The sequence below is a fragment of the Panthera tigris genome, chromosome A2 (genome assembly GCF_018350195.1).
Source record: "Panthera tigris isolate Pti1 chromosome A2, P.tigris_Pti1_mat1.1, whole genome shotgun sequence".
Taxonomy (NCBI): Eukaryota; Metazoa; Chordata; class Mammalia; order Carnivora; family Felidae; genus Panthera; species Panthera tigris.
Genome location: NC_056661.1, coordinates 165366022 through 165388990, shown reverse-complemented (window position 1 = coordinate 165388990; position 22969 = coordinate 165366022). Strand labels below are relative to the sequence as shown.

General features: G+C 53.5%; 1 protein-coding gene across 2 annotated transcripts; it reads left to right on the top strand.

Annotated features, from left to right (window-relative positions):
* The first annotated feature begins 250 nt into the window (after positions 1-250).
* On the top strand, positions 251-17903 carry LOC122236469. Of its 2 annotated transcripts, XM_042977442.1 has the most exons (5): positions 251-416; positions 940-1594; positions 13476-13575; positions 14171-14318; positions 17068-17903. In XM_042977442.1, exons 2-5 carry the CDS (start codon positions 1527-1529, stop codon positions 17358-17360), a joined length of 609 nt encoding a protein of 202 aa, XP_042833376.1. In that variant the 5' UTR covers positions 251-416; positions 940-1526; the 3' UTR covers positions 17361-17903. The 2 variants fall into 2 exon arrangements, with proteins under 2 accessions (XP_042833376.1, XP_042833377.1); XM_042977443.1 differs by lacking the exon at positions 940-1594 and having other exon boundaries at positions 251-473.
* Positions 17904-22969: the final 5066 nt, after the last annotated feature.

Below are 22969 nucleotides of genomic sequence, written 5' to 3'. Positions count from 1 at the left end.
TCAAACGTAAACAAACATCAAAAACATTTGTTTCAAATACACATGTGTCGAATGAATGGATACCTATGGGGTGTAGTAGGAGAGAGAGCGGCAGCCTCCTATTCTGAAGCAGGACTGGCCCTGCTTGACCAACAGAACATGGCAGGTGCGATGGAGTGAGACCATCAAAGCTAGGTCATAAAAAGCATTGTGGCCCCTGCCTGGGTCTCCTGGGTGGCTCACCATGGGAAGCAGCAACATGCAGCAGAGACACTCAACCAGCCCAATGGGGAAGGCCATGCAAGGAGGGTCTGAGCACCAGCCTGGCAGCTGTGTGAGGGCACCGCCTGGGGAGTGAGCCACCCAGCCCCAGTCCAACCTTCAGATGAGCCTGAGGCCTGACCAGCACCTGGCTGATACTCCATGAGAGATCTTAAGTGAGAAATGCCCCATCAGGTCCTTCCCAAATATCTGACTGAGACAGACAGTGAGAGATAAAAAATGTTGATTGCTATTTTAAGCCATTAAGTTTTTGTGACCATGCAGCATTAGGCAAGAAGGAACACACACACACACACACACACACACACACATTGGTGTAAAATAATTGTACTCTTTTTTTAATAACATACCCAAGGTCATTCATTTATTCATTTGTTGAAAAATCTTTTATTGGACACTGACCATGAGCCCCAAGAGAAGGATACAAGTGAAAAGATAAAACCCTTGTCCTCAAATACTTGGAGGCCCATCCAAATTGATGTCTGGGTGACTCAGTGCAGCACAGCACTTGGCCTTTCAAGAAAGACACATCTGACTGAACCTCCTTCCTTTAAGAAATAATATACAAAGTATATTGAAATGTCCAGTTAGTTGCTTTAAAGTCAGTTAATTTCTTGTTTGTTTATATATTCAAAAATGGCACCATCCTGCTTAATTATTAACCTTTTTTCCCCTAAGAATTTGCTCCAAATGACTTAACCGTTTCCAGAATCCAAGTATACCTTCAGAAGATGGAGACTCACCAATGTTGAGGCTAATCCAAAGAAATTCCAAAGTCCATCCCCAAGGAGGCATTCCAAGGGTCAATTTTGCCCACTTGCTAAAACACGGGGTCAGCAGACAGCTTACCCAAGAGATTCCGTAAAACACACAGTATCCGTTTTGAGGGTAATTTCTGTGTCAGTTAAAAAGTCAGTCCCAGGACATCATTGACCTCTCCCCACTCCTGTATTTTGGAGGAGCATGCCTTCATCTGACTTGTCCAGCAGCATGAACCCCATTCAGCTCAACAAGTTTGGCCGAGCGCCTGCCCTGAGCCAGCCCTGGGGTTTTGCAGCCAGAAGAGGGGCCACTCACCCTCCGTGGTCTTGCACACTCCTTGGGGAAATAAAGCACTGACCCCGAAGCCACTCATGGGCAAAACAAGAAGTAAAATCCACAGGGAAGGCAGGGTGGCGAAAGCCATCTGGAGGCCCAACTTTGGAGATGGGGAAGCAGAAGGAAGTACCGAATGTGCAGGCAGAACGGCCAGCTGACTTCAGGCTATGATTTCAAGGACGCAGGCTCTCCAAGGCTGCGCTGACCACCCCAAAACATCTCGCAGGGCGCCAGGGTAAGATCACTCACTGGACCTTCATAGGACGCAAATATGTGAATTTTTCGACGTGCAGAAACCACGTGGTCTGTAGACAGAGGCGGGCACCGGAGTTCAGGAGCCCTGAACCGAACTCCACTCTTACTGCCAACAATTGGGCAAGTTACTGAGATATCGTGAAACTCCAACAACACAAAAGATGTAAAATGCTTTACAAAGTTAAAATGTTGCATGGTGAACCAAACAGGGGGAGCCTGGAAGGCCCTAAGCACAGCAACCTAAATGAGTCCGACAAATTCACTCGCACAGAGGTCGGGTTTTTAAGGGCTGAGACGGGAGGTGGCTAAGTCTCAAGGAGCGAGAGGCGGGTTAGCTTCGTAGGCCGTGTGAGGAGGAGAGGTTCAGGCAGGGCTGTACGGTGGGCAGAAGGGAGCTCAAGGGCCCTGGCGGTTTGTGGGAAGGTACTGGACCACCACACAAAATGGGACCTGAAGGTTCCAACAGAGGCTGGAAAGGGATGTGACTAATTTCATCAGCATCTCAACTGTGCCCAGGGCCATTCTTCGCCCGCTTGCTGTCCCCTTATCTGACTAGGGCACCAAGGTACTGGGCTCTGTACCGTGACGATCACGGGGCGGCATCACATCACTAATACTTGTAAGGTATTAAAGGTCCCTTCCTACTTTAATTCATATTTTCCTACCTGAAATTGCTGAGAGCACAGGTGGCTCAGGGCTTCCCCAACATCCCCGGCACAGGACCCTTCGCCCCACATTTCTAAGATCTGGATCCACACCGATGCGAACCCCTTCCGCAGCCGGCAAGGCTGGTGGGGGCACAGGGAGGCACTGTCCCCCTCGGCAACTGGGACACATTGCCTCCAGCTCCTGCCACCCTCCTTCTTCTCCCACGACCCCCTCTTCTGGGAGCACAGGTTGCTCAGGTATTATTTCTTTCCTCCTCCTCCCCCTCCTCCTCCTTCCCAATCAAACTATCTTCCTGGCTAGCCCACGTGTTGAAAAGGAACTAATCAATTCACATCGGGATGCATGTGACAAATGATAACTTAATAAATTCTGGTTCCTAAGGATATCCTAGTAGAGACTAATCCCTTTATCCATAGAAGTGTAGCAGCAAGAAGGAACTTCTTGGGCACTCGGCAGACCGGTGCGGGGGATGTTTTGCAGAGAGAATCTTCTCTGGACACACCTGAGTCACCTGGCAGCCGCCCACACTTTTCCACCAAGCTCGCCATGCCTGCGAGGCTCTTCCGCAGCTGCCAGTATCCGGGGCACGTGTGCGCTTGCGTCTGGCTCCGTCCTTACGCTGATGTCTAGGTCAAAGCTGTAGCAGCTCTAACCCAAATAACGCCCGCATCACAGACCCTTCCTGTAGATGGAAGGTGAGGGAGCATTTGAGCTGCGCTGGAGGACAGGAGGACAGGCCTGGGATACGGCCCTTTGAGGGGCTAAACCGAAGTGCTTTCCTGGCTGTCTTCTCAGTTTCTGCATTTCACACAAGAGGACATCAGGGTCCCCCGAGAGAGAATCTTTTCCCTGCCTTTGGAAGACAGCGAAACCCCGGGCTTCATCCCATAGCCCTCGGTGCAGCCAACTAAATCCCCAATTAGCAATTCAAACGGATTAATTTGCACTCTTCCCTGCTATCAAGCAGGTTTGGAGCATCTTAATTTTTCCTGCCACTTAAAGGGAACCAGCTGGATTCCCGCAGAAGACGGTGACCTTTCAGAGGTTTTTGCCCCCCTCCCCAGATATACGTGAGTTGCACATTCAATCACAGAGTGTCCAGCGGAGACAACTCCAGAGATGACCCTGAGTCCGATGTCTCACTTTCTAGAAGAGACTACTGAGGCCACAGGGAAAGCTGACCTGCCCGCGGCCACCTGACCGGTAAGCAGAGCCTGTGAGGACCCTGACTGTTGACTGCACCCCCCGGGTTCACGTGATAGTTCTGCTCCACTCTTGAGCACACTGAAGAAGGGATCATATTAACTGTACCCTCCAGCGGAATTTTAGAGCCGTTATATATTTTAAATAAACTCTTCATTTTGGAATCCTTTTAGATTTACAGAAAAAGTTGCAAAACTAGTCCAGAAAGTTCCCGTGTACCCCTCACCCAGCTTCCCCCAGTGTGACCCATGATACACGGGTCAAAACTAGACGTTGACACCAGTGCCGTTCTAGTAACAGGCTCTTTTTAGATTCACTTGTTTTCTCCCTAATGTCCTCATTCTGTTCCAGGCTCCAGTACGGGACTCCAAACGCCATTATATTCTAGCATCCTGAAATCTATAAAGAAACCAAAGATCCTCCCTGCCCAAACCCACATCACACCTCTGCCGTATTAGTGTAGGTGGCTGGTGACTAATTAGCTGATTCATTCATTAGGATACAAGACACACATATTAATCACCGCGATCATTCGTTTCAAGAAAGCTGTTCTTATTTCATTAGTGCCTGTTACTGGAAGGTCATGTGCTTGGATTCCACATATCCCGCTTTTCATTTCATGGACGACGGTTGTGGGCGAGTGCTACTAGATATTGACGCTCTCCATCAAGGCAAGAGATCTAACGGGAGATAACAGTTCTGTTTCACAACGGAGCCATAAACAAGAGCCCTGAACTTTCTCACTGTTCTTTCTGGCTGCAGCCAGGAAAGAACAAAGAGGCAGAACCATGTGAAGACGTATTTATTTGCGGAGCCTCATTTGTGGTTTTCTATACTCATTAGGCCTGGGCTAGAGCGCATGAGATGATCTTTGAGGACCCACAGTCTGTTTTGATGCGATGTCTGAGATACAAAAACACATTTGCCCATTCAAAGGCAATTTTTTTGTGCATTTCACTATAACCAAGATGGAACACCTCTCTTACAGAGAGAATTAATCTCAGCAGCAACAAGGCATGTGAACAAACACATGTCTTTCTGGCAGCCCTGAGACAACAGGGGCCATTTGTGAGCGGGCTCTGTTGGGTCCTCCCCGATCACACCAAATAGTGGCTGCTCACTTCTCCCAGGGTTCATGCTTTCCGTGAATGTGGCGACAAAGCACCGTGGGGGGTGGAGAATGCAGCTCAGAGTGCAAGAAGTCCGGTGAAGTGTGTGCTGGTGTGACCAAGGAGGAGCTTTTGTGGGAGCGGGCCAGGGAGAGGTGCCACCGGGTCACTGTCACACGCGTTGTGGTATGTCAGCATTAAGCATTACTTCAGAGCCGAAGACTTTCGATAACTGCCCGAGTGCTGTTTCAAAACCCCAGCGTGGCCCCCACTGGTAGGAAAACCCCACATGGATACTCCGAGACAGGCAGGCGGTCCAAGGGGAACGTCTTCTGTTCAGTGCCCAGGACGAGGCTGTAGAGTCGCCTGCTCAAATGTGCGGCTCAGATGGGTTTCACGTTTATAGTTAGAATCATGAAATTTCATCTTCCGAAAGCACCTTGAAGTCCACCCAGCCCAACCTCTCGGCCAGGACACCACCCCATTAGATAACCTGCTGGACTCTACATAAAATACCCCCAAACTGGAGCCCTCGTGATCTTCTCTTCATCCCACTCATCGACACTTTTCCTTCGGAAAATATTTATTAATCATCTACGACACACACACAACGAGCATAACATGTGGCTAGATATATACATATATACATATTCCAGAAGTCAGGCTAGGGCTGTAGTTTTCTCTGCGAGGCCCAAGCCACTAGCATTTCTGATTTGTCCCAGCTCTGTGTTGCAAAAGCTATATTCCAGGCAAGAGCAGCTCGGAGGTCTGAGGATCTCTTCTTCCACCAAGGACCCACTCATGGTTCAAAACCTGTGACTCAGGTGCGGCACACCAAGGCCATGGGCCCTGATCACCCTCACCCCAGCATGCTTGGAAGGCAGAGATTCCATTCCAAGAGACACGAGCCAAGACGACCAGCGGCCAACACCCCCACCAGTTTCCTGCTTGTAAAGCAGGGGTGTCATCCAAAAGAGGCAGGCCATTGTACCCTCCCTTAGTTCTAGAGAGCAGAGGCAGAGGTTTTTTTTTCCCAGGAGGCAGGGATAGGCCTTAGGAACAGAGAGCTCTGTAGCTCTTTCCAAGGAAACTGACTTTATTTGGAACAGAGCAGGAGCAAGTTCAACTACAGGTGCTTTCAGAAATGACAGAGATTTTGGTAGTAAGAAATTAAGAAGAGGCCAGTCACTTCATGAGTACAAGGTGAACTACAGACTAGCTAGTCGTTTACCAGAGAGAGCCAGCGAAAGAGACAGCTAAGAGCCTTTCTGGCACTGGAGCAAGGCTCAAAGACAGGCCCCAAATACCCCACAAAGGGGCCTGAATTTAATTGAACCTGACTGTGGCAGTTTATGCCCAGGGGCCTTGTCAAAAACAATAGAGCAATGCGTCAGCATCAGTGGAGGCTAAGAGCTGAGTGTGATACCAACAGAGGAAGACAACTTAACAGAGAGAACAGGGAAAGAGACAGTCAGAGAGAGCCCTGCTAAAGCCACTGTCGTCCCAGGGTGGCTGAACACAAGCCCAAGACTGTGCCCTCTGGGGAGTGACATCAGAGGTTGCACACTGTGAGCCAGGTCCCCAAACAAATAAACAAGCAAATACTAACAAGCCCTGCAGACCAAAGACTCAGTACTCGGAGTTGCTAAAATATATTATCTAATATGTCCAGTGTTCAACAAAAAATTATGAGACGTGCAAAGAAACAGCGTGACCCATATAAAGAAAATCGGGCAACAAAAACTGTTTTTGAAAGGGCTTAGCTGTTAGACTCAACAAAGACTTCAGAGCAGCTGTTATATGTTCAAAGAATGAAAGGAAACTGTGTTTAGGGAAGTAAAAGAAGGTATAATGACAATGTCTCATCAGGTAGAGAATTTCAATAAAAAAATTTAAATTATTAAAAAAAAACAGCCAAAGGGAAATTCTGGAATGGAAAATTATATAATAAGCCCAATGAAGAATTCACTGGAAGGGCTCAATGGTAGATCTCAGCTTGCAGAAGAAAGAATCAGTGAACTTGAAGGAAGACACATGCAATCTCAAGAGAAAAGAAGGAAGAAAGAACAATGGGGCCATAGAGAAATGTGGAATACACATGGCATGCCAACACGTGTGTGATGGGGGCACCAGAAGGAAAGAAGTGACACCAAGGAATATCCGTAGAAATAGTGGCTGAAACTTCCCCAAATCAGTGAAAAATATTAACCTACACAATCTAAGGAACTCATCAATCTCAAGTAGGATGCATGCAAAGAGAGCCACAAACAGACACATCGTAGTAAAAATGTTGAAAGACAAAGAAAATCTTGAAATCTGCAACCAAAAATCAACTTGTCACTTGCAAAGAACTCCAGTAAGATTTACAGCTAACTTCTTATTAGAAGCAATGGAGGCCAGAGGCAGTGGATGGCATAATCAAGGTGCTGAAAGAAAAAACTATCAACCAAGGCTCTTATATCTAGAAAGACTATCTTGGAAAAAGGAAGGTGAAATAGACATTTCCAGATAAACAAAAACAGATGGATTTGTTGCTAGTAGACCCACCTTACAAAAAAAGGCCAAAAGAAGTTCTTCAGACTGGAAGCAAGTAACACCAGATGGTAATTTGAATTCACACACACACACACACACACACGCGCGCACGCGCACACACACACACACGAGTGCTGGTAAAAGTAATTATGTTAGTAATTATAAAAGACAGTATAATTACATATATCTTCTCCTTTTTCTCATAGCCAATTTAAAAAGCAATTATATAAAATAACATGATATAATTGTATTGTTGGGACTGTAACATGGCTATGTAATATATCTGACAATATACACAGGAGGTGAGTGGTAGCAAAGCTATATTGAAGTAAGAAAATAACACCAGATGGTAACTTGAATCTGCAGGAATAAATTAAGAGAACAAGAAATGATAAGAAGATTAATATAATGAACATCAAAAATACATATTTGCTGTCCTTTCTTCTTCCGGTTTCTTTGAAAAAATATACAATTATATAAGGTGATAATTATAACAATGCATCGTTATTTTTGTAACATATATAGATGCAATATGTATAACAAGGGGACTATATAGGAGTAACATCCCAATATCTCCCAGAACTTTTAGTATAAATCTGGAGTTGATTCTAACTTAAGGTGTATATTATGAGCACTACAGCTACCACTGAGAAAATAAGTTTAAAATATATGGTGAAACTCATTACAGAAATTATAATGTTATACTAGAAAATATCACTTAGTGCAAAGGAGAAACAGAGAAGTAAGGAGAACACGCTCATAGAGAAAACATTAAATGGTAGCCATAAATGGTAGACATAACCATATCGATACTAACACTAAATGTGAATGGATTAACAATCTAATCAAAAGACAGCTTGTCAAACTGGATTTAAAAACAAAGATCTAACTATTCTTCCCACAGGAGCTACACATAGATTCAAACATTCAACTAGGTTAAAAGAAAAAAGGATGGAAAAATATTTCTTATGCAAACAATAATCATAAAAATCTGGGGTGGCCTTACTAACATCAGGTCAAATAAATTAAAATTTTAAAATGTTACTAGACACAAAGGGGGACATTTTATAATGATGAAAGGGTCAATGCATCTGGTAATATAAGAATCATCAACTTGTATGCACCTAAGAACATGGGAAATAAAAACTAACAGAATTGAAGCAAGAAATAGAAAATTCCACAATAATAGTTGGAAACTTTGACGTCCACTTTCAAGAATGATAGAACAACAAGGCAGATCAACAGGCAAATAGAAGACTTAAACAACAGTGCAAATCAAGTGGCCCTAACAGATGTCTATGGAATGCTCAACAACACCAGAATACACATTCTTTTCAGGCACATACAATACATTCTCCAAGATAGATGACATCCAAAACCATAAGCAAGCTCAGGTACATGTTAAAGGATATAAATCATACAAAGTATGCTCTCCAATATCAATGGAATGAAATTAAAAATCAATAACAGAAAGAAATTTGGTAAATTAAAAATTATGTGGATATTAAACAACATATTCTAAATAACGAATGAGTCAAAGAAGAAATCCCAAGGGAAATTAGAAACTACTTTGATATGACTGGAAGTAAAAAAGATAGCCTACCAAAATGTAGGCTACCAAAATGCAGCTAAAGCAGTACTTAGAGGGAAATTTAATGCTATAGCTACTTATATTAAAACTGAAGATCTCAGGGGCATCTGGGTGGCTCAATCAGTTAGGTGTCTGACTCTTGATTTCACTCAGGTCATGATCTCATGGTTCATGGGATCAAGCCCCATGTCAGACTCTGTGCTGACAATGGGGAGACTGCTTGGGATTCTCTCCCTCCCTCTCTCTCTGCCCCTCCCTCGCCCCCCCGCCCCCACTCGCACTTTCTGTCTCTCTCTCTAAAAATAAATCAATAAATTTGACAAACAGAGAAGATCTCAAACTGATAACATAACTTTTCATGGTAGGATCCTAGAAAAAGAAGAGAAAACTAAATCTGAAGCAAATAGAGAAAGAAATAGTAGGGACTTACCAGAAATACATAAGGAGTAAAAAAAAATAATAGAGTTAACTTTTTGTGAAGATCAATAAAATGGACAAACTGTTAGCTAGAAGACTCAAATTACTAAAATCAGGAATGAAAGAGAGACATCCCTACCCCAATCTTGTGGAAGTAGAAAGTATTATACGATAGTGCTATGAACAACTGCATGCTAACAAATTAGATAATTTAGACAAAGTGGACAAATTGCTAGAAAGGTAGAAATTATCAACACTTCCTCAAGAAGAAACGAAAACTCTGAACAGACCTACAACAAGTAAAGAGATATGAGTAGTAATTTTAAAACATCCGGCAAAGAAAAGCCCAGGACCAGATGGTTTCACTAGTGAATTGTATTGAATATTTCTTAAAGAATTCATATCAATTATTCACAAACTATTCTACAAATATTGTTTCAAAATCTATTTCAAAAGTTTGTTCTGTGTGGCTAATATCACCCTGATACTGAATCAGAAAAAGAAATCACAGAAAACAAAATTACAGGTGGAAGGAAGAAAAGAAGGAAGGAAGGAAGAAAGGAAGGAAGGAAGGAAGGAAGGAAGGGAGAAAGGGAGGGAGGAAGGAAAGAAGGAAGGAAGAGGTAAGGGAGGGAGGGAAGGAAGAAAGGGAAGGAAGGAAGGAAGGAAGGAAGGAAGGAAGGAAGGAAGGGAGGAAGGAACAGAGGGAGGGAGAGAGGGAGGGAAGAAAGAAGGAAGAAAAGGATTGGAATTTTTCTTTTAGAATAGTTTGGAAAAGAACTATCTCTTGTCACAGATGACGTGATCTTGTATATAGAAAATCTTAATGAATCCACTACATAAAGTATTAAAAGTAATCAACAAAAATAAATAAATTTTAATAGTACCTATATAGATAATTAACATGGCAATTAATATATGTAGTGGGTTATGAAACATTTTTCTATTGCCTTAACACTAATTAAAATTTTTGATTATTAAAAATTAAAAAATACTAGTAATAAGTGGGTTTAGCACAGTTGTAGGATACAAAATCAATATGCAAAAATCTATTATGCTTCTATACACTTGCAATGGCCAATGGGAAATTAAGAAATTAGGAAAGCAGTTCTGCTTATGAGAGCATTGAAACGCATACAATACTCAGAATAAATGTTAGAAATGTAACAAAGGAAGCACGTAACTTCCACCCCCAAACTATAAGACATTGTCAACAGAAATTAAGGTCCTAAATAAAAGAAAGGCCATCCATGGTCATGGATGGGGAGACCTCACTTTGTGAAGATAGCAAAGCTCCCCGGGTTGATATACAAACTCGACACAATTCCTGTAAATACCGCAGATGCCTTTTTCTAGAGAAATTGACATGCTGCTCCTGAAATTCATTTGGAAATGAAAAAGACCCATAATAGTCTAGACAGTCCTGAAAAAGAAGGAAGTCGAAAAATTCACACTTCCTGACTTAACAGCTACTTCAAAGCTACCGTAACCAAGATAGTGTGGTACCCGCACAACGCGTATAGATCGGCGAAATTGAACTGAGAGTCCAGCACTGGACCTCACATCTGTGGTCGGCAGATCTTCAGCAGGATCCTGACACGGTTCCATAGGGAATGGCCGATTTCCAACGAACTGTGCCGAGGCAGTGGGACAGCCACATGCGAAAGAATGACCCCGAACCCCTACCTCACCCATAATCAGAAATTCGCTCAAAACGGATGGGATGCACCACCGTAAAAGCCAAAACTATAAACTTGTCATGACTCTTATTTTTAAATCAACCGATAAGTGTTTTTAAATTTTTTTCATGTTCAATTTCGGATGGAATAAGCAAAAACTCTTTGGGGTCCTCAATCATTTTTAAGAGTGCCAGGGGTCCTGTTCAAAACGATGTGTGAAAACTACTGAGTCAGCAGGACAGCCAGCAAAGCTGGTGGAGCAGGAGGAGGGACAGGTGTCCCTGAAGACAGAGCGTTCAGGAAGAGCGGGTGACTGACCGGACACAGCGTTTCCGAGGGGACGGCGTCCTCCTCGGTGCAACTGCTGGGGCACGCAGTGAGAGCCCTCATTCCCACGAGGCACAGGCAGGGGAGACGGGAGGGGAAGCACACAGGGGGCAGGCTGGCGGCAGTGGGGCCAGGCTTCCTCTGGACTCGCGGGGCCACAGATGAGAGAGGAAGCCTCAGGACAGACGTAGGGACTGGAACAGAAGGGGGGCCCCGCAGAGGCCGAGCTGGCGCAGTGAGGTGGGGACAGCATCCCTGGCCACGGGAGGAAGTCCCGAAGGGCTCTGTGCTTGACAGGGGCAGCACGCTGGCCGTCCAAGGCTGTCTCCTGAGCAGAGCGGCCAGCAAGGGTGTTTCCAAACCCACCACAGACAGCGCTCTTGGGAGGGACGTGCCACTGTCTCGCCGAGGACGTGCACTGTCCACCTACACGTGTCCCACCGACACCAGGAGGCGGCAGCAGCCTCCCCCACCCCCACCCCCCAGGATGCTCCCTGTGGACACCCGCAGGCGCCCTGACTCGGCGGGTTATTTAACTACTGTGCCTCAGTTTCCCTGGTCGTCACACGGGGACGACAGATCCGGTGGAGCACAGACAACAGGGGTTGACTCACCGCTGTGCTTGCCCCGGTCTGTCACCGAGCTGGCCCTCTGCCCCGTCTACCCTCCTCGTGCCCCCAGTCGTCCTTGTTGGAAGCACAGAGCACAAGGTATGCAGGAAGCGATTCATCGCTCCCTCGTCAGGGAAGAGGAACCCACGCCCCTGAGGGGACCGTGACAGCCACGCCCCCAAGGGGCCGGCACTCCCGGGGACTGTTGGAATTCCACGAAGGTGGACGCCTGGGCCGGGGGAGCGCCGTCGAGCAGCCCAACCTGGGAACGCGGCTCGCAGGCTTATGTTCTGGCGCTGGGCTGGAAGATTCTCCATCTGCAAAAAGAAGGGGCTGCAGGAAATGGCTTCTCAGGGCCTGTGTTAGACACGGGTCCCCTGCGCTCTCGCCTCCAGAGGCCAGCTGAAGGTGTGCAAAGAACCAGGCCACCCACCGTCTTCCCCAACGGAGAGCTGACGAAGAGGGACGAGCACGGGGAGGCGGGGCGGGGGCGCACCTCACTGGCGGCCCCTCCATCCAGTCCTTCGGTCTGTCCGCCCTGCAGGCTGCAGCGTCCCGTTCTGGACCCCCGCCCCTCCGCAGGGAGTTGACTCTGCAGCTGCTAGCCAGTGCCGGGGCAGAAGTTTCTAGGCCCTCCCTACGCAACTGCATTGACCCGAGTCGCTGTCGCACTTTGCCAAAGTTACTGTAAAAAGATGCTAAAATAGAAAAGTACCAGGGGGCAGCTCAAGACCCTCTGACTTCCCCCATTCCCTCGCAAATGTGTCCTTTGGAACAACCACCTCAATTGGGCCAACGGGCAGTTTCGGCTTCAGAGTCTTGTTAAAGAGGAGCGGGAGACCGGCCTGGCCTCACCGTCGCTGGGGAGCCTCCGACCGTAATTAGAGACACGGCTCCTGGTGCCCCTGTTCTCTGCCCCGCACAGAGGCCCCAGGCCTCCTCTCCAGGGTACAGGAAGGGCTGCGTTCCGGGGGCGGCACCGGAGAGAACAATTGCATGGGGCCGGCTGTCTGCAGGGCCGGGTGCACCCCGTTCCCTAGCAGTCACTACCCGGGTGCCCTCCTCACAGCCTGCAGCCTCCGGCAGGCCCTTGGCGCCTCACGGCCTAAGCAGCCAGACCGACCTTCCCCCAGGACCTTCTCCCAGCAGCCCCTTCTCTGCCACGGGCAGGAAGACAGGCACCGAGGGCCGAGGGCTGGGAAGGGTTTGCTGCTGAGCCTGACCCCCTTGTTTCGTACACACGCCATAAGGGTTTGGCACGGGGCGTGCTTCCTATAAATCTAAAACGATACATCTGGGTTTGAATGAACCATAAAAACGTCCCTACCTTGGCAAGGTGGCATCTTTTCTTTAGGAAGAAAAAGGAAATAATCCTGCTCATAAAGTCAAGTTGAATGGGTGATGCTTTTTGATAAGAACATTCATAAAATGAGTAAGAACACGTTTTCTAAGCGCAGGAATCTCCGGCGGGAGGTCATCTGGGAGGCGCGAAGGGGGGCTCGCTGGTGAGGGGGCGGTCAGGGGGCAGGAAGTCAGGTGGGCGTGGACAGGACCAGAGCCGCCTGGAGCAGGCGGGAGGGGTGAGCCCCATCGATATTCTGGGTGATGATGACACTGGCCCCCACTTCCCGGGACACGCGCTAAGCACTGACACAAACTGGCCCGCTTAATCTGAACAAGCAGCCGCAAAGCCCCTGTTGTCACTGCCCCCCTTTCACAGAAGAGAAGTCCAGGCTCGGGGTAGTGAGCTCCTCGTCCAGCAAGAACAAAGCAGGTCTGCGGGAGCCCAAGGAACGCGGCCTTCACCCGGTGCTGCGCTGGTGAGCTTGGCCCTGTGTTGATCATGACTTACTTAGGGATTTTTCTAGCATTTCACGTCCTTGAAAACATGTGCATGCCGTTCACATGCAAAGCGGCAGGCGAGTGTTCAGGGCAGTTTGGCCCCAACCGGGAGTGGCCAAGACGTCCTCGGTTAACCAGGCCGTGGTCCAAGCCCACGGAGCCCCGCTCAGCAGTAAGGGGAGGGGGCTCCTGGTCCCTCCCTGTATCCTGGGAGGGATACACGTGCCATCCCACAGAGGGCGCGACCCGTGGGGCGGGTGTGACAGGGGCTGCCCCGTGCACCTGCTCCTGCTGGTGAGGCTGCCCAGGGCCCTGCGGTCCGTCATTCCACGTGACGGCTTCCAGCCGTGTGCAAACCTAAGATGAGCCCAAAAAGGTTTTCACACCTGAGTGTGATCCCGCGTGCGTGAGGATCTTCAGGCCCGAGGGTGATCCTGAACGTGGCCATTGGAGAGGTGCCCTCCCCAGGAAAGGGGAGGGCGGGGGGCAGGTGGGTCCCCGGCTCAGCCCGACACGCCAGTGTCCCCACGCAGGGGGCTCCCGAGGCGGGCGGGTCAGACTCTTCTCCACCAGGTGGTGACCTTGGAAGTCCCAGCCGCGGATCCACGTTGGGGACAGGGCAGCGCCCGCAGGCTGAGGGATACCACAGCCCTGGCACCAGGCCTCGGCCCCGCCTTCCCATCCATGGCCCTCCCTCTGCACAGGGCTGACTCCAGCCCAGGTAAAGCCAGTAGGAAACTGCTGGACGTTTCTGGAAATGAGGGAAAGGGCCCCTCCCTCTGTGTTCAGCTGTGGAACAGACGGGTGGGAGGAGGGCCCGGTTCTCAGTGAGATACCCGCAGGGCTCCCCTCGGGGCCTCGGTGACTCCTGGTCCCCACCAGCTGTGGACTCGAGTGAGGTCTCCCTGTGACCCGCGGGACTGTTGACAGGCCAGGGGCACAGCGGGGGCCGCTCTGGGCTCCCACCTCCCCCCTGCCTGATGGCGCTCACCGACCCTCCACAGCCACGCGGGCCCTGCGTGTCCTCAAAGCCGTGACCGGGGGTCACACGCCAGCACACCGGCAGATGCAAACTTGATTCCATGTCCGGCTGCCGTGGGCCTTGCCCCGACCCCACACAAGTCATCGCACACGTGTTAATCATTCCAGGCTCAGCCCCGCACACACATGTGACACACCCTCATGCAAGCAGGGTGCGAGGCTGGGTTTTTCAGAGAGGGGCCGGGCTGGCGGGCAGGCCCGTGTACACACAGCCGCCCTCAGGGAGCCGCGGGGCGGGGCGCCGGCTGCTCGACTTAGCAGAAAGTACCAGGTGCCTAGTGAGAGCCCCACAGTGTCATTTAGGCAAAAACGCACTTTAACATGTGATGGTGTGAAAGGAGTCTGAGCCCTCAATCCAGGGTAGCAGCGTTAACTGCAAAGGCTGAAAGCTGGTTGGAGAGTCAACCCGCTGAGCCGCCTCCCAGGTGGAAATCACAGGGACAAATAGGGACAGAGCCATGGAGACACAGGTGGACGGGTGCAGGCAGCGGCCGCGGGGACACGGGAGCGCGCACCCTCGCCTCCCCTGGAAGCAGAGGGCGACAGGTCATGTCCCGCTGGAATGAGGAGGAAGAGAGGGCAGAGAGGGTGGAGGGCAGGGCGGGGGGTCTGCGAGGATCCAGCCCCCCTCGTCCTTCAGAGGAAGTGGAGAACTTGTGGAGCTGCCCGAGCCCCCAGGACTCCCCGCCCGGGGGGTCAGGGGTGCAGACGGGTGTCCCCGCATCCGGCTCTCCTGGCTGTCAGATCTGATGCCCCCGGGGCTCCGGGTGTGACATGTGGCCGGGTTTCCTCCCCAGACCAGCCCCGCTAGAGAAACCCCTCCCTGTGCTCTGCGGGGGGCTGGGGAGGGGGACGCAGGAGCGCTGGGAATGAGGCACGGCCGTGCCAGGGGCTCCAACAGAAGTGACCTCACCATTTACTGCCTCCCGTGGCACGGATATCTCGATGTCCTCATGCACCGTGGCCTGGAAAGAGCTTGGGAAGGCCCTGTTGGAGGGGCGTGTGCCCGCGCATCGGCACGCGGGGGTGGCCCCCAACACCGCCTTCAGGGCCGAGGACCCCCCTGGAGAATTCGCCCCAGCTGGATGGCCACCCCGGACTTTTACGTGGGACGTGTGCCGGGCCCCAGGCACGGCCCTGTGGTGCGGGGAGGTGAGCCGGGATCCCTGTCCACAGTCCCCAGGAGAGGTGGGTGGCTAACACCATTCTGGGCTGTTCCAGTGCTCTGTACGAGTCAGTAAGAGGCCACCTGAGGAAGATGAGGGAAGCAGGGTCCGTGTAGTAGCCTGGACGCAGGAGGCACTGGAGGCAGGACCCATTCCATCCTTGACGCCTGGTGGACGGGAAGCATCAGGGTTGACGCCACGGCTGGTGGGCCCAGCTGGCCGGACAACGATCCGAGCAGAGGGCAGGACGGTGGGGGCGAGACGGTGTGAAGGAAGGGGTCCTGTCCCGTCACCACTCGGAGGGGCCCGTGGGGCTTCCGGGTGGGGCGTCTGGTGGGAGCCTGTGAACAGCGGTCAGGGCCCGGCAGGGAGGCCCCGGGAGCCGTGGCAGGGCACCCCCCGTGGGAGCGGCATGGAGCGGGCACGAGGGGCACCCAGGACCAAAAGCAAGCATGCGGCCGGCCGACGAGGGAGGCCCGGTCAGGAGCCCACCGGTGGTGTCAGTGCCACAAAGCAGTGTCCCCAGATCGAAGGCAGAGGCCCCGAGAATGCCCCCCACCCCGCACCGGGGGACCCTCTGCGGCACACTGCGTCTGTGATCAGTAGACACTAACGAAATCCCAAAAGAGAAGCACAGGAAAAACTGCAAAACCCACTAGCTCTTCTTGGCCACGTGCGGGACCCAGGACGCGCTCCGTCTCCCCTCCTCCTGCGGGGCCGACGTGGGGCGCCGGCTCGGGGAGGCTGATCCGAGTCCAGCACAGCCAGCCAGCCTCCCCCCCGGCTGAGGGCCTGTCTGCAAGTGTCAGTCACGAGGCGGGAGGACAGGACGGGACGCTGTTCTCCGCCCCCTCCTTCGCCGCAGCGCGTCGTTCCTTAGCCGTGAGAAAATCCTCAGCACCCCAAGTCCGCCTGAAAAGAGCAAACTAGAGAAATAACAAAATCTCACACGGCACATTTCTTTAGGGTGACCCAGCCTGCCCCAGGCTCAGCGTCCACAGATCCCGACTTGTGGCCCGGTGGCAGCCCGATTCTCTCGGCGACACCTGCTGAGGGCTCACGCGTCCACCCGCCGGCCTCCCTTCCCTCCAGCCCCTTGGGGGGGGTCCCTTCCCAGGAGTCTCTGAGAGTACCGCTCTCCCGGAGGGGTAGCTCCTGGAGGCTCCAAACCCCCCTCGCCCCCGATTTCCAGCCATTCTGCGCGTCCCGCACGGGCGGGGAGAACACAGTCACATCTGGGTGTCCTTTGTTCCTTCGGCCCAGATGCCACACAGCCTGGCCTGGAAGGTCCCGAAGCCGTGAAGGAGCCGGCCCCCCAGCAGAGACCAGCCTTGGGGGACAGCCTGCCTCGAGTCTCCCCGGGAGAAAGCATGAGTGACGAGGGCAGAAGCTGGGGCCCCCACGGCCAGCCTGCCCGCCCCGGGGACCAGCAAAGACTCCGCGGACGGTCCCCGGATCCGGGACTTCCTCCTCTCGTGGGGGCACAATGGGGAGCTACAGACAGGACGGAACCTGCAAGGCGCTGTCCGGTCCCCAGCCGAGCAAGTGCACACTAACGTCTCGCGGGAGGGACGGGCGGATGGTCAGCTGGGTTCCGCTGACGTTCTGACCTCACACGGGACACGGAGTGACGTCACGTGTTCACACTGCCCACGTCCGGTGTGTCAGACCCACCAGCACCGAACGAGGGCCCAGGCGACCCCAGCGGGGAGAACGTCGCTCCGGCCGGGGCTGGCCTGCGTGTGGGCCCTGTGTGTCACGTGCCAGACATTCGGCACCTGCACACGCACGTGGCGTCCCTGTTCCGTTGTGTGCGTGGATGACACATTTGCCCAGAGGAGGTCGTTCTCCCTGCTCTCACCGCCCTCGTGCCATTGTCCCTTAGAGACCCTTGATGGCAGAATTCAGGGGCCACCGAAGCCCCGAAGGAAGGAGCCAGACTCCCCTCCTGTGACCTGGGCACAGTGTCAGCCCGCTGGGCCTGCCTCCCTCCTTCCCATGCGTGCTTTCTAGGGCAATGCGCCCCGAGTCCTCGAAGCCCCTGGTGGCAAGACCCACACAGGCCCACGGAGACACGTTTTGCCCACCATCCCGGGGGAGACGGGCCCAGGTGGGGGACGGGGCTGTGGGGAGGGGGCTTCCGGGCTCTCCCCTCTGGGCGCCGCCCACCCCTGCTTCCTGGCTGCCCTCGGATCCGGCTCTCCCTCTCGGATCAGCCCCCACCCACTGCTGAGTCAAGTTCAAACCTCGTCCCAATTCCTGGGGCCACTTTCATGTGGTTTCTGTCTAATCTGAAAACACCTCCCTCCCCATTGTCTTTGTATTTGTGGACTGTTTCTGAAGTCACCTTTTGAAAACCCCGGTGCCTAGGAAAGTACATATTTCATGTGTGTGCGGTCAGTGTGTCTATGCAGGATTCCCTCTGCCAGGCTCGCTGGTGGGGGCGGGGCAGGAGTGGAGACCAGGCCCCTCTCGGGGCCATGACCTGTCACAACCCTCCGCGTCAGGGTGCAAAGCGCGTTCCCACACTCCGTGTGCGCTGCCTCACGTCAAGTCCACCCGGCCCGGGGACCTGGAAGACGAACAGGTCCTGGGAGGCTCAGGTCCTGGAAGACGAACCCCGGAGTCTGTGCTGCGACCCAGGGCCTCGTGCAGGCTGGGCCTTGCTGTCCTCCTGCACCACACCTGCCCAGGGCAAGGAGCCCATGGAGCACCCACTGCCCGGCCCCGGGAGCCGGAGGCCCATGGAGCACCCACTGCCCGGCCCCAGGAGCCGGGGGCCCACGGAGCACCCACTGCCCGGCCCTGGGAGCTGCAGGCTTCTGCAGGACAGAGCTCATCGCTGCTAAGCAGCAGGGTGGAGGGAGCAGGGCTGTTTAGGACGCAGACTCCTCTCCATACGCCGACCGAGAAGCCGCACCTTCCACACCCCCTCCGCGTGTGGATAGACAGCCTCGTGCGCGCGTGATTCCGTTCCGCGGGGTCAGGTCCTTGGCTCTCTTTTCCCTGCCGGGGGCAGAGAGGCCCGCTCCAGAACCTTCCCCGCGACAGATTTAAATGCCGCTTAAGGTTTGACAAGTTACACTCGCGGTTTTCAAAAGAAATCATTTTTTTTTTTTCTGAAGAACTACCTTTCTTGGCATAAAATGACTGGAAAGTACCATGGATATCTCAATAAAACACATCAAAAGTAACTTTCTCTGGCTTGTTTTGACACGTCCACTTGTGGTTTCTGTCAACTTTAGCTAAACATCAGGTTTTCTCAGACAGAACAAACCATTAAAATATTCAACAGAAAAAGCAAATAGATATAATTCCTTTTCTGTTTGCCTATTTTCAAATAAAAGGCAATATTGAAAGGAGCGGCCAGCCCAACTCAAAGCGCATTTTTCTGATTCATACGTTCGCCATAATTATTTGCATAGGATTTAAATGTCTAAGCCCTGGATCTTACCGATTTTTTTTTCAAATGTTGCATTGTAAAGCCGAAACATACTAAGCCAGTTTCGTATTTACAAAGGATTGTCCAGTTCTGTTGAGTCTGATAAAAGTTAGAAGGGACTTGTGAAGGTTTGAGATTAGACCGTTCGTTGCAGGGGAGGCCTGAAAGAAACCTCTTCCTGTTTGAGACGAGGGGGGATCTAGCCCGTTAGCCTGGATAATTCCCTTCTTAACGCTTCCCAGGGCACAAGACAAGCCACCACGAGAACGTGGATCCTGGCAACAACACCAGGGGAGGCCCGCTCTCTTTGCAGCCAGGCCTTGAGCTTCCCGGTAGCAAAGGCAAAACAGAAAGCTTGCCCAGGAGCATAATGTACATCTTCTAACAAAACGACAACTTGCAGATTTCTCTCAAGACACAGAACAAGACAAAACAGAATGATAACTTGCCCGGAGGAGTGGTGGCCAGAGTTCTGTGGTCACACCGAGCAGCGCCTTCAAGTACGGCTTAGAAACACACGAGGACAAAGTCCTTCCAGCCTTTTGGAAAGGGAACAGCCACAGCAGGTTTCGCAAACCAAGGGAGACACGGTATCAGGAGGCTGAGTCAACACCGCGACACCGTGTCCCGATCCACGGGTGTCCACGGCTCTGCGAGGGAAGCATGCGGAACGTGGACCTCCACCCCCCCCCCCTCGGAGAGCGGCGTCTCCGAGAGCGGCTGCCGTGGGGGGGCCCAGGGCCGGTCCCCCAGGTGTGGCACGTGCTCAGCTCACTCCTCCTGGGGGCACCACACAGCCGCTCCCGACATCGTCCCCACTTTGCAAGTGCAGGACCTGAGGCAGGGAGCACGTCCTCGCACAGGTCACAGAGAGCGTCCCTGAGCCCGAACCCGTGCCCGGGGCAGCCGCCTCGGAAGCCAGCCAGCTCAGCCTGCCCCGAGCGTCTGGCCAGATGCTGTGGGCGTTTTCTGCCCTCGCCACATCCTCCACAGACCTTTCGGGCAGCAGAAATAGACCCAGACGGCCCTGGTCTGATTCTTAGCGTGTTCTTTTGGGTACCGTGTTGGGCTGGGCTGGGCCTGACGCCACGAGCCAGACAAGAAGCCCCATTTGTGTTCAGTCCTATGGAGGATGCCAGCATGCTCTGTTCAGAGGCTGGGATGCACGAGCCCAATAGGGTCTGTTCTTGCCCTCAAGGAGCTCACGGTCCCCCCGGATGTCAGTCAGCAAGCGGACAAAGCCGGCTGAAGCTGGGCTCGCAGGGGTGGGGCGCAGGGGCAGAAGGTGGGCTCTGGGAAGTGGGTGGCTGGGGCGGCAGGCCCCGGAGGTCTTCGGGCAGCGGGCAGGTAGAGGGTGCAATGGCAGGGGCCCCGGGGGGAGCACAGGCCAAGAAGAAAGATGCACAGACACGCCTTCTAGCGCAGTCTGGCCGCGGGGTGGGGATGCGGAAGACAGGGGAGGGTGGGGGCCGCGGCTGCTGCAGCAGAGACCCGGTGGGGCGTGCGGAGGGACAAGGGGTTCAACTGAGTCAGAGGCGAGCTCAGATGCGCTGACCGCACGAATGTGGGGACAGAGAGACAGACACAGACAGAGACACAGACACAGACAGACACAGACCCAGAGGGATGCCCAGGGCAGGTCCCAGCAGGCTGGTAAAAGAAGACAGAGGCCGGATGTGGAGGGAGAGCCCAGGACGCCAGGTGGATGGCAGGGAGACAGCTAGTGGGACGCGCCCTGTGAGGACCAGGTGAAAAGCAGGTGAGCCGCGACTCGTCCGGGTCCCAGCAGAGGAAATGTCGGGGCTGGGTCACGTGCCTAAGTAGCCACCCCAGGAAGGGCGGAGATCGTCTGAGGTTAGAGGCGCGGCCACAGGAGTGGTGACTGGAGGTCTATCCCTCGGAACGTTCCCCCAGCCAGCAGGCACTGTGTCTCCCCAGGTCCGTGGCCCCTCCCCCCTCAGAGCGCGGCCCCTTCGGAAAGAGGGTTGTGCAGGCGCTGCCACTCAAGACAGGGCCATCAGCGCGGTCTTAACCCAACACAACAGCGTCCGTGTTCAGAAGGGAGCTTTGGACACAGAGGTGTGCAGGGAGAGAGCCACGAGGGGACGATGAGGGCCACCAGCCCGCCGAGGAGGGCGCCCAGAGCCCAGCGCCCCCCCACCCCCAGCCTCAGGAGGAACCAGCCGCGACACCCGGAGCCCAGACCCCCGGCCTGGGGCACCGAGCCGAAGGCAAAGTCCGTGTCCGTCGCTGGTGGCGCCCCGGGTCCAAGCCCCAGGAACCTCGGCCAGGGTGCGGCGCTGAACTGCCCCCCTGCGGCCTCGTCCCCCCAGGAACACTGTCCTCCCGCCGCAGGGAGACGTGAGGGAGGCGAGAACTCAGGGCTGCGCGGAGATGGTCACCATGGAAACCAGACTCCCGACCCGGGCGAAGGATGAGGTGGGGGTCCTCGGCCAGAGCTCCGGGGTTTCCAGGCAGACGCCCGCCTCCCGGCCCTGGGCAGGACTGAAATGTAAACACGGTGCAGGGCAGAGACAGCTGAGTGCTTATGTAACAGCGCACTTGAGGACGCGGCAAAATGATGAAGTCACCGAGCTCAGCGCCCTCAAATAGCCGGGGGAACGGATCTGCCGGGAGCCTGATTTAACAACAGCCGTTTAAGCGGCGGCGAACGCCTTCCAGCTACAAGAATCCTGCCTGAGATGTGACTGATGCTGTGCCGCTCCCCCAGGCCTGACTGGCCGGCGGGTCCAGTGACCCCAGGCCGCCCCTAATTATAGGCCACGCGGCTGCACCGTCGGAGGTGCCCCTGCTCCAGCAGAGAACGCCCATCGGCACGAGAAGAGGGGTGCGGGCGTCAGGCCACGGCCTGTGCCACGGCAGCACCACAGCGGATGGACCTGATCCAGACCGCCCTCCAACTCGGGGCATAAAGCAGACAGGAAGGGGTCTCCCCTACAAGGTGACAAGAAGGCAGAAACTCCCAGAGGCCGTAGCAGGTGCCGTGCGGCTGAGGGCCGTCAGTTCTATTTGGAAGACTGGCCATCGTCCTTCAGACCAGCCCTGGCCACACAACGCCAGCGGCAGTGTCCTGAAACTTCTAGTCCTAGAGGACTTCTAGGCTGCTCGGGTTTAGTTCTCCTCTCGTGCAGAAGAAAGAGCCATGAACTCGGCAAACACCCTGCGGTCGTGGTCGGTGGTGTTCGGGATGAGCTGGGACCCAGGGCAGCAAGTGTCGGGAGGGACGGAGGGGGCCCACGTGTGCCGGGGACCGAGATCATTCCTCCTCCCGTGGCCCCGCCCAGCCTAGCCCCCCAGATCCTCCCCAGCCCCGGCAGCCCGTTTCCATCCGTGATTCCTAAGCACTCGGTTCTGCACGGCCCGTGTTTGGACAGACGCTTTCTCTCATAAGCCCCTGTGAGTGAGAGGGAAGACCATCCACCCCCCCCCCCCCTTTCCAGCACCCAAGACCCCGGAGACAGAGCCCAGCACACGCTTGGCGTTGGGTGAATTGGAGGGACAGATGACGAGTTCCAGGTTCTCAAACAGGACAATCGCTGGGATGGGCAAGGAGCAGACGGGAGAAACACGGCCGCGTCCAGATAATCAGCATAAGGCCAGTAGTAGCCGGACAGGGCAGCAGGGCCGGGCACGTGGCAGAGTAACTCCTCTTTGCTCTCCCGTGTTTAGACCCGTGTCGAATTCTGCGGTCCTTCCAGTTCG

What these genes read in the sequence shown, in the direction of transcription:
- LOC122236469 (XM_042977442.1), top strand. Translation starts at nt 1,527, where the DNA reads ATGATTTCAAGGACGCAGGCTCTCCAAGGCTGCGCTGACCACCCCAAA. An exon ending in CTTCACCCGGTGCTGCGCTG is followed by an intron (nt 13,576 to 14,170) that starts GTGAGCTTGGCC and finishes CTTCTCCACCAG; the next exon opens with GTGGTGACCTTGGAAGTCCC. An exon ending in CAGGGCTGACTCCAGCCCAG is followed by an intron (nt 14,319 to 17,067) that starts GTAAAGCCAGTA and finishes CCTTCGGCCCAG; the next exon opens with ATGCCACACAGCCTGGCCTG.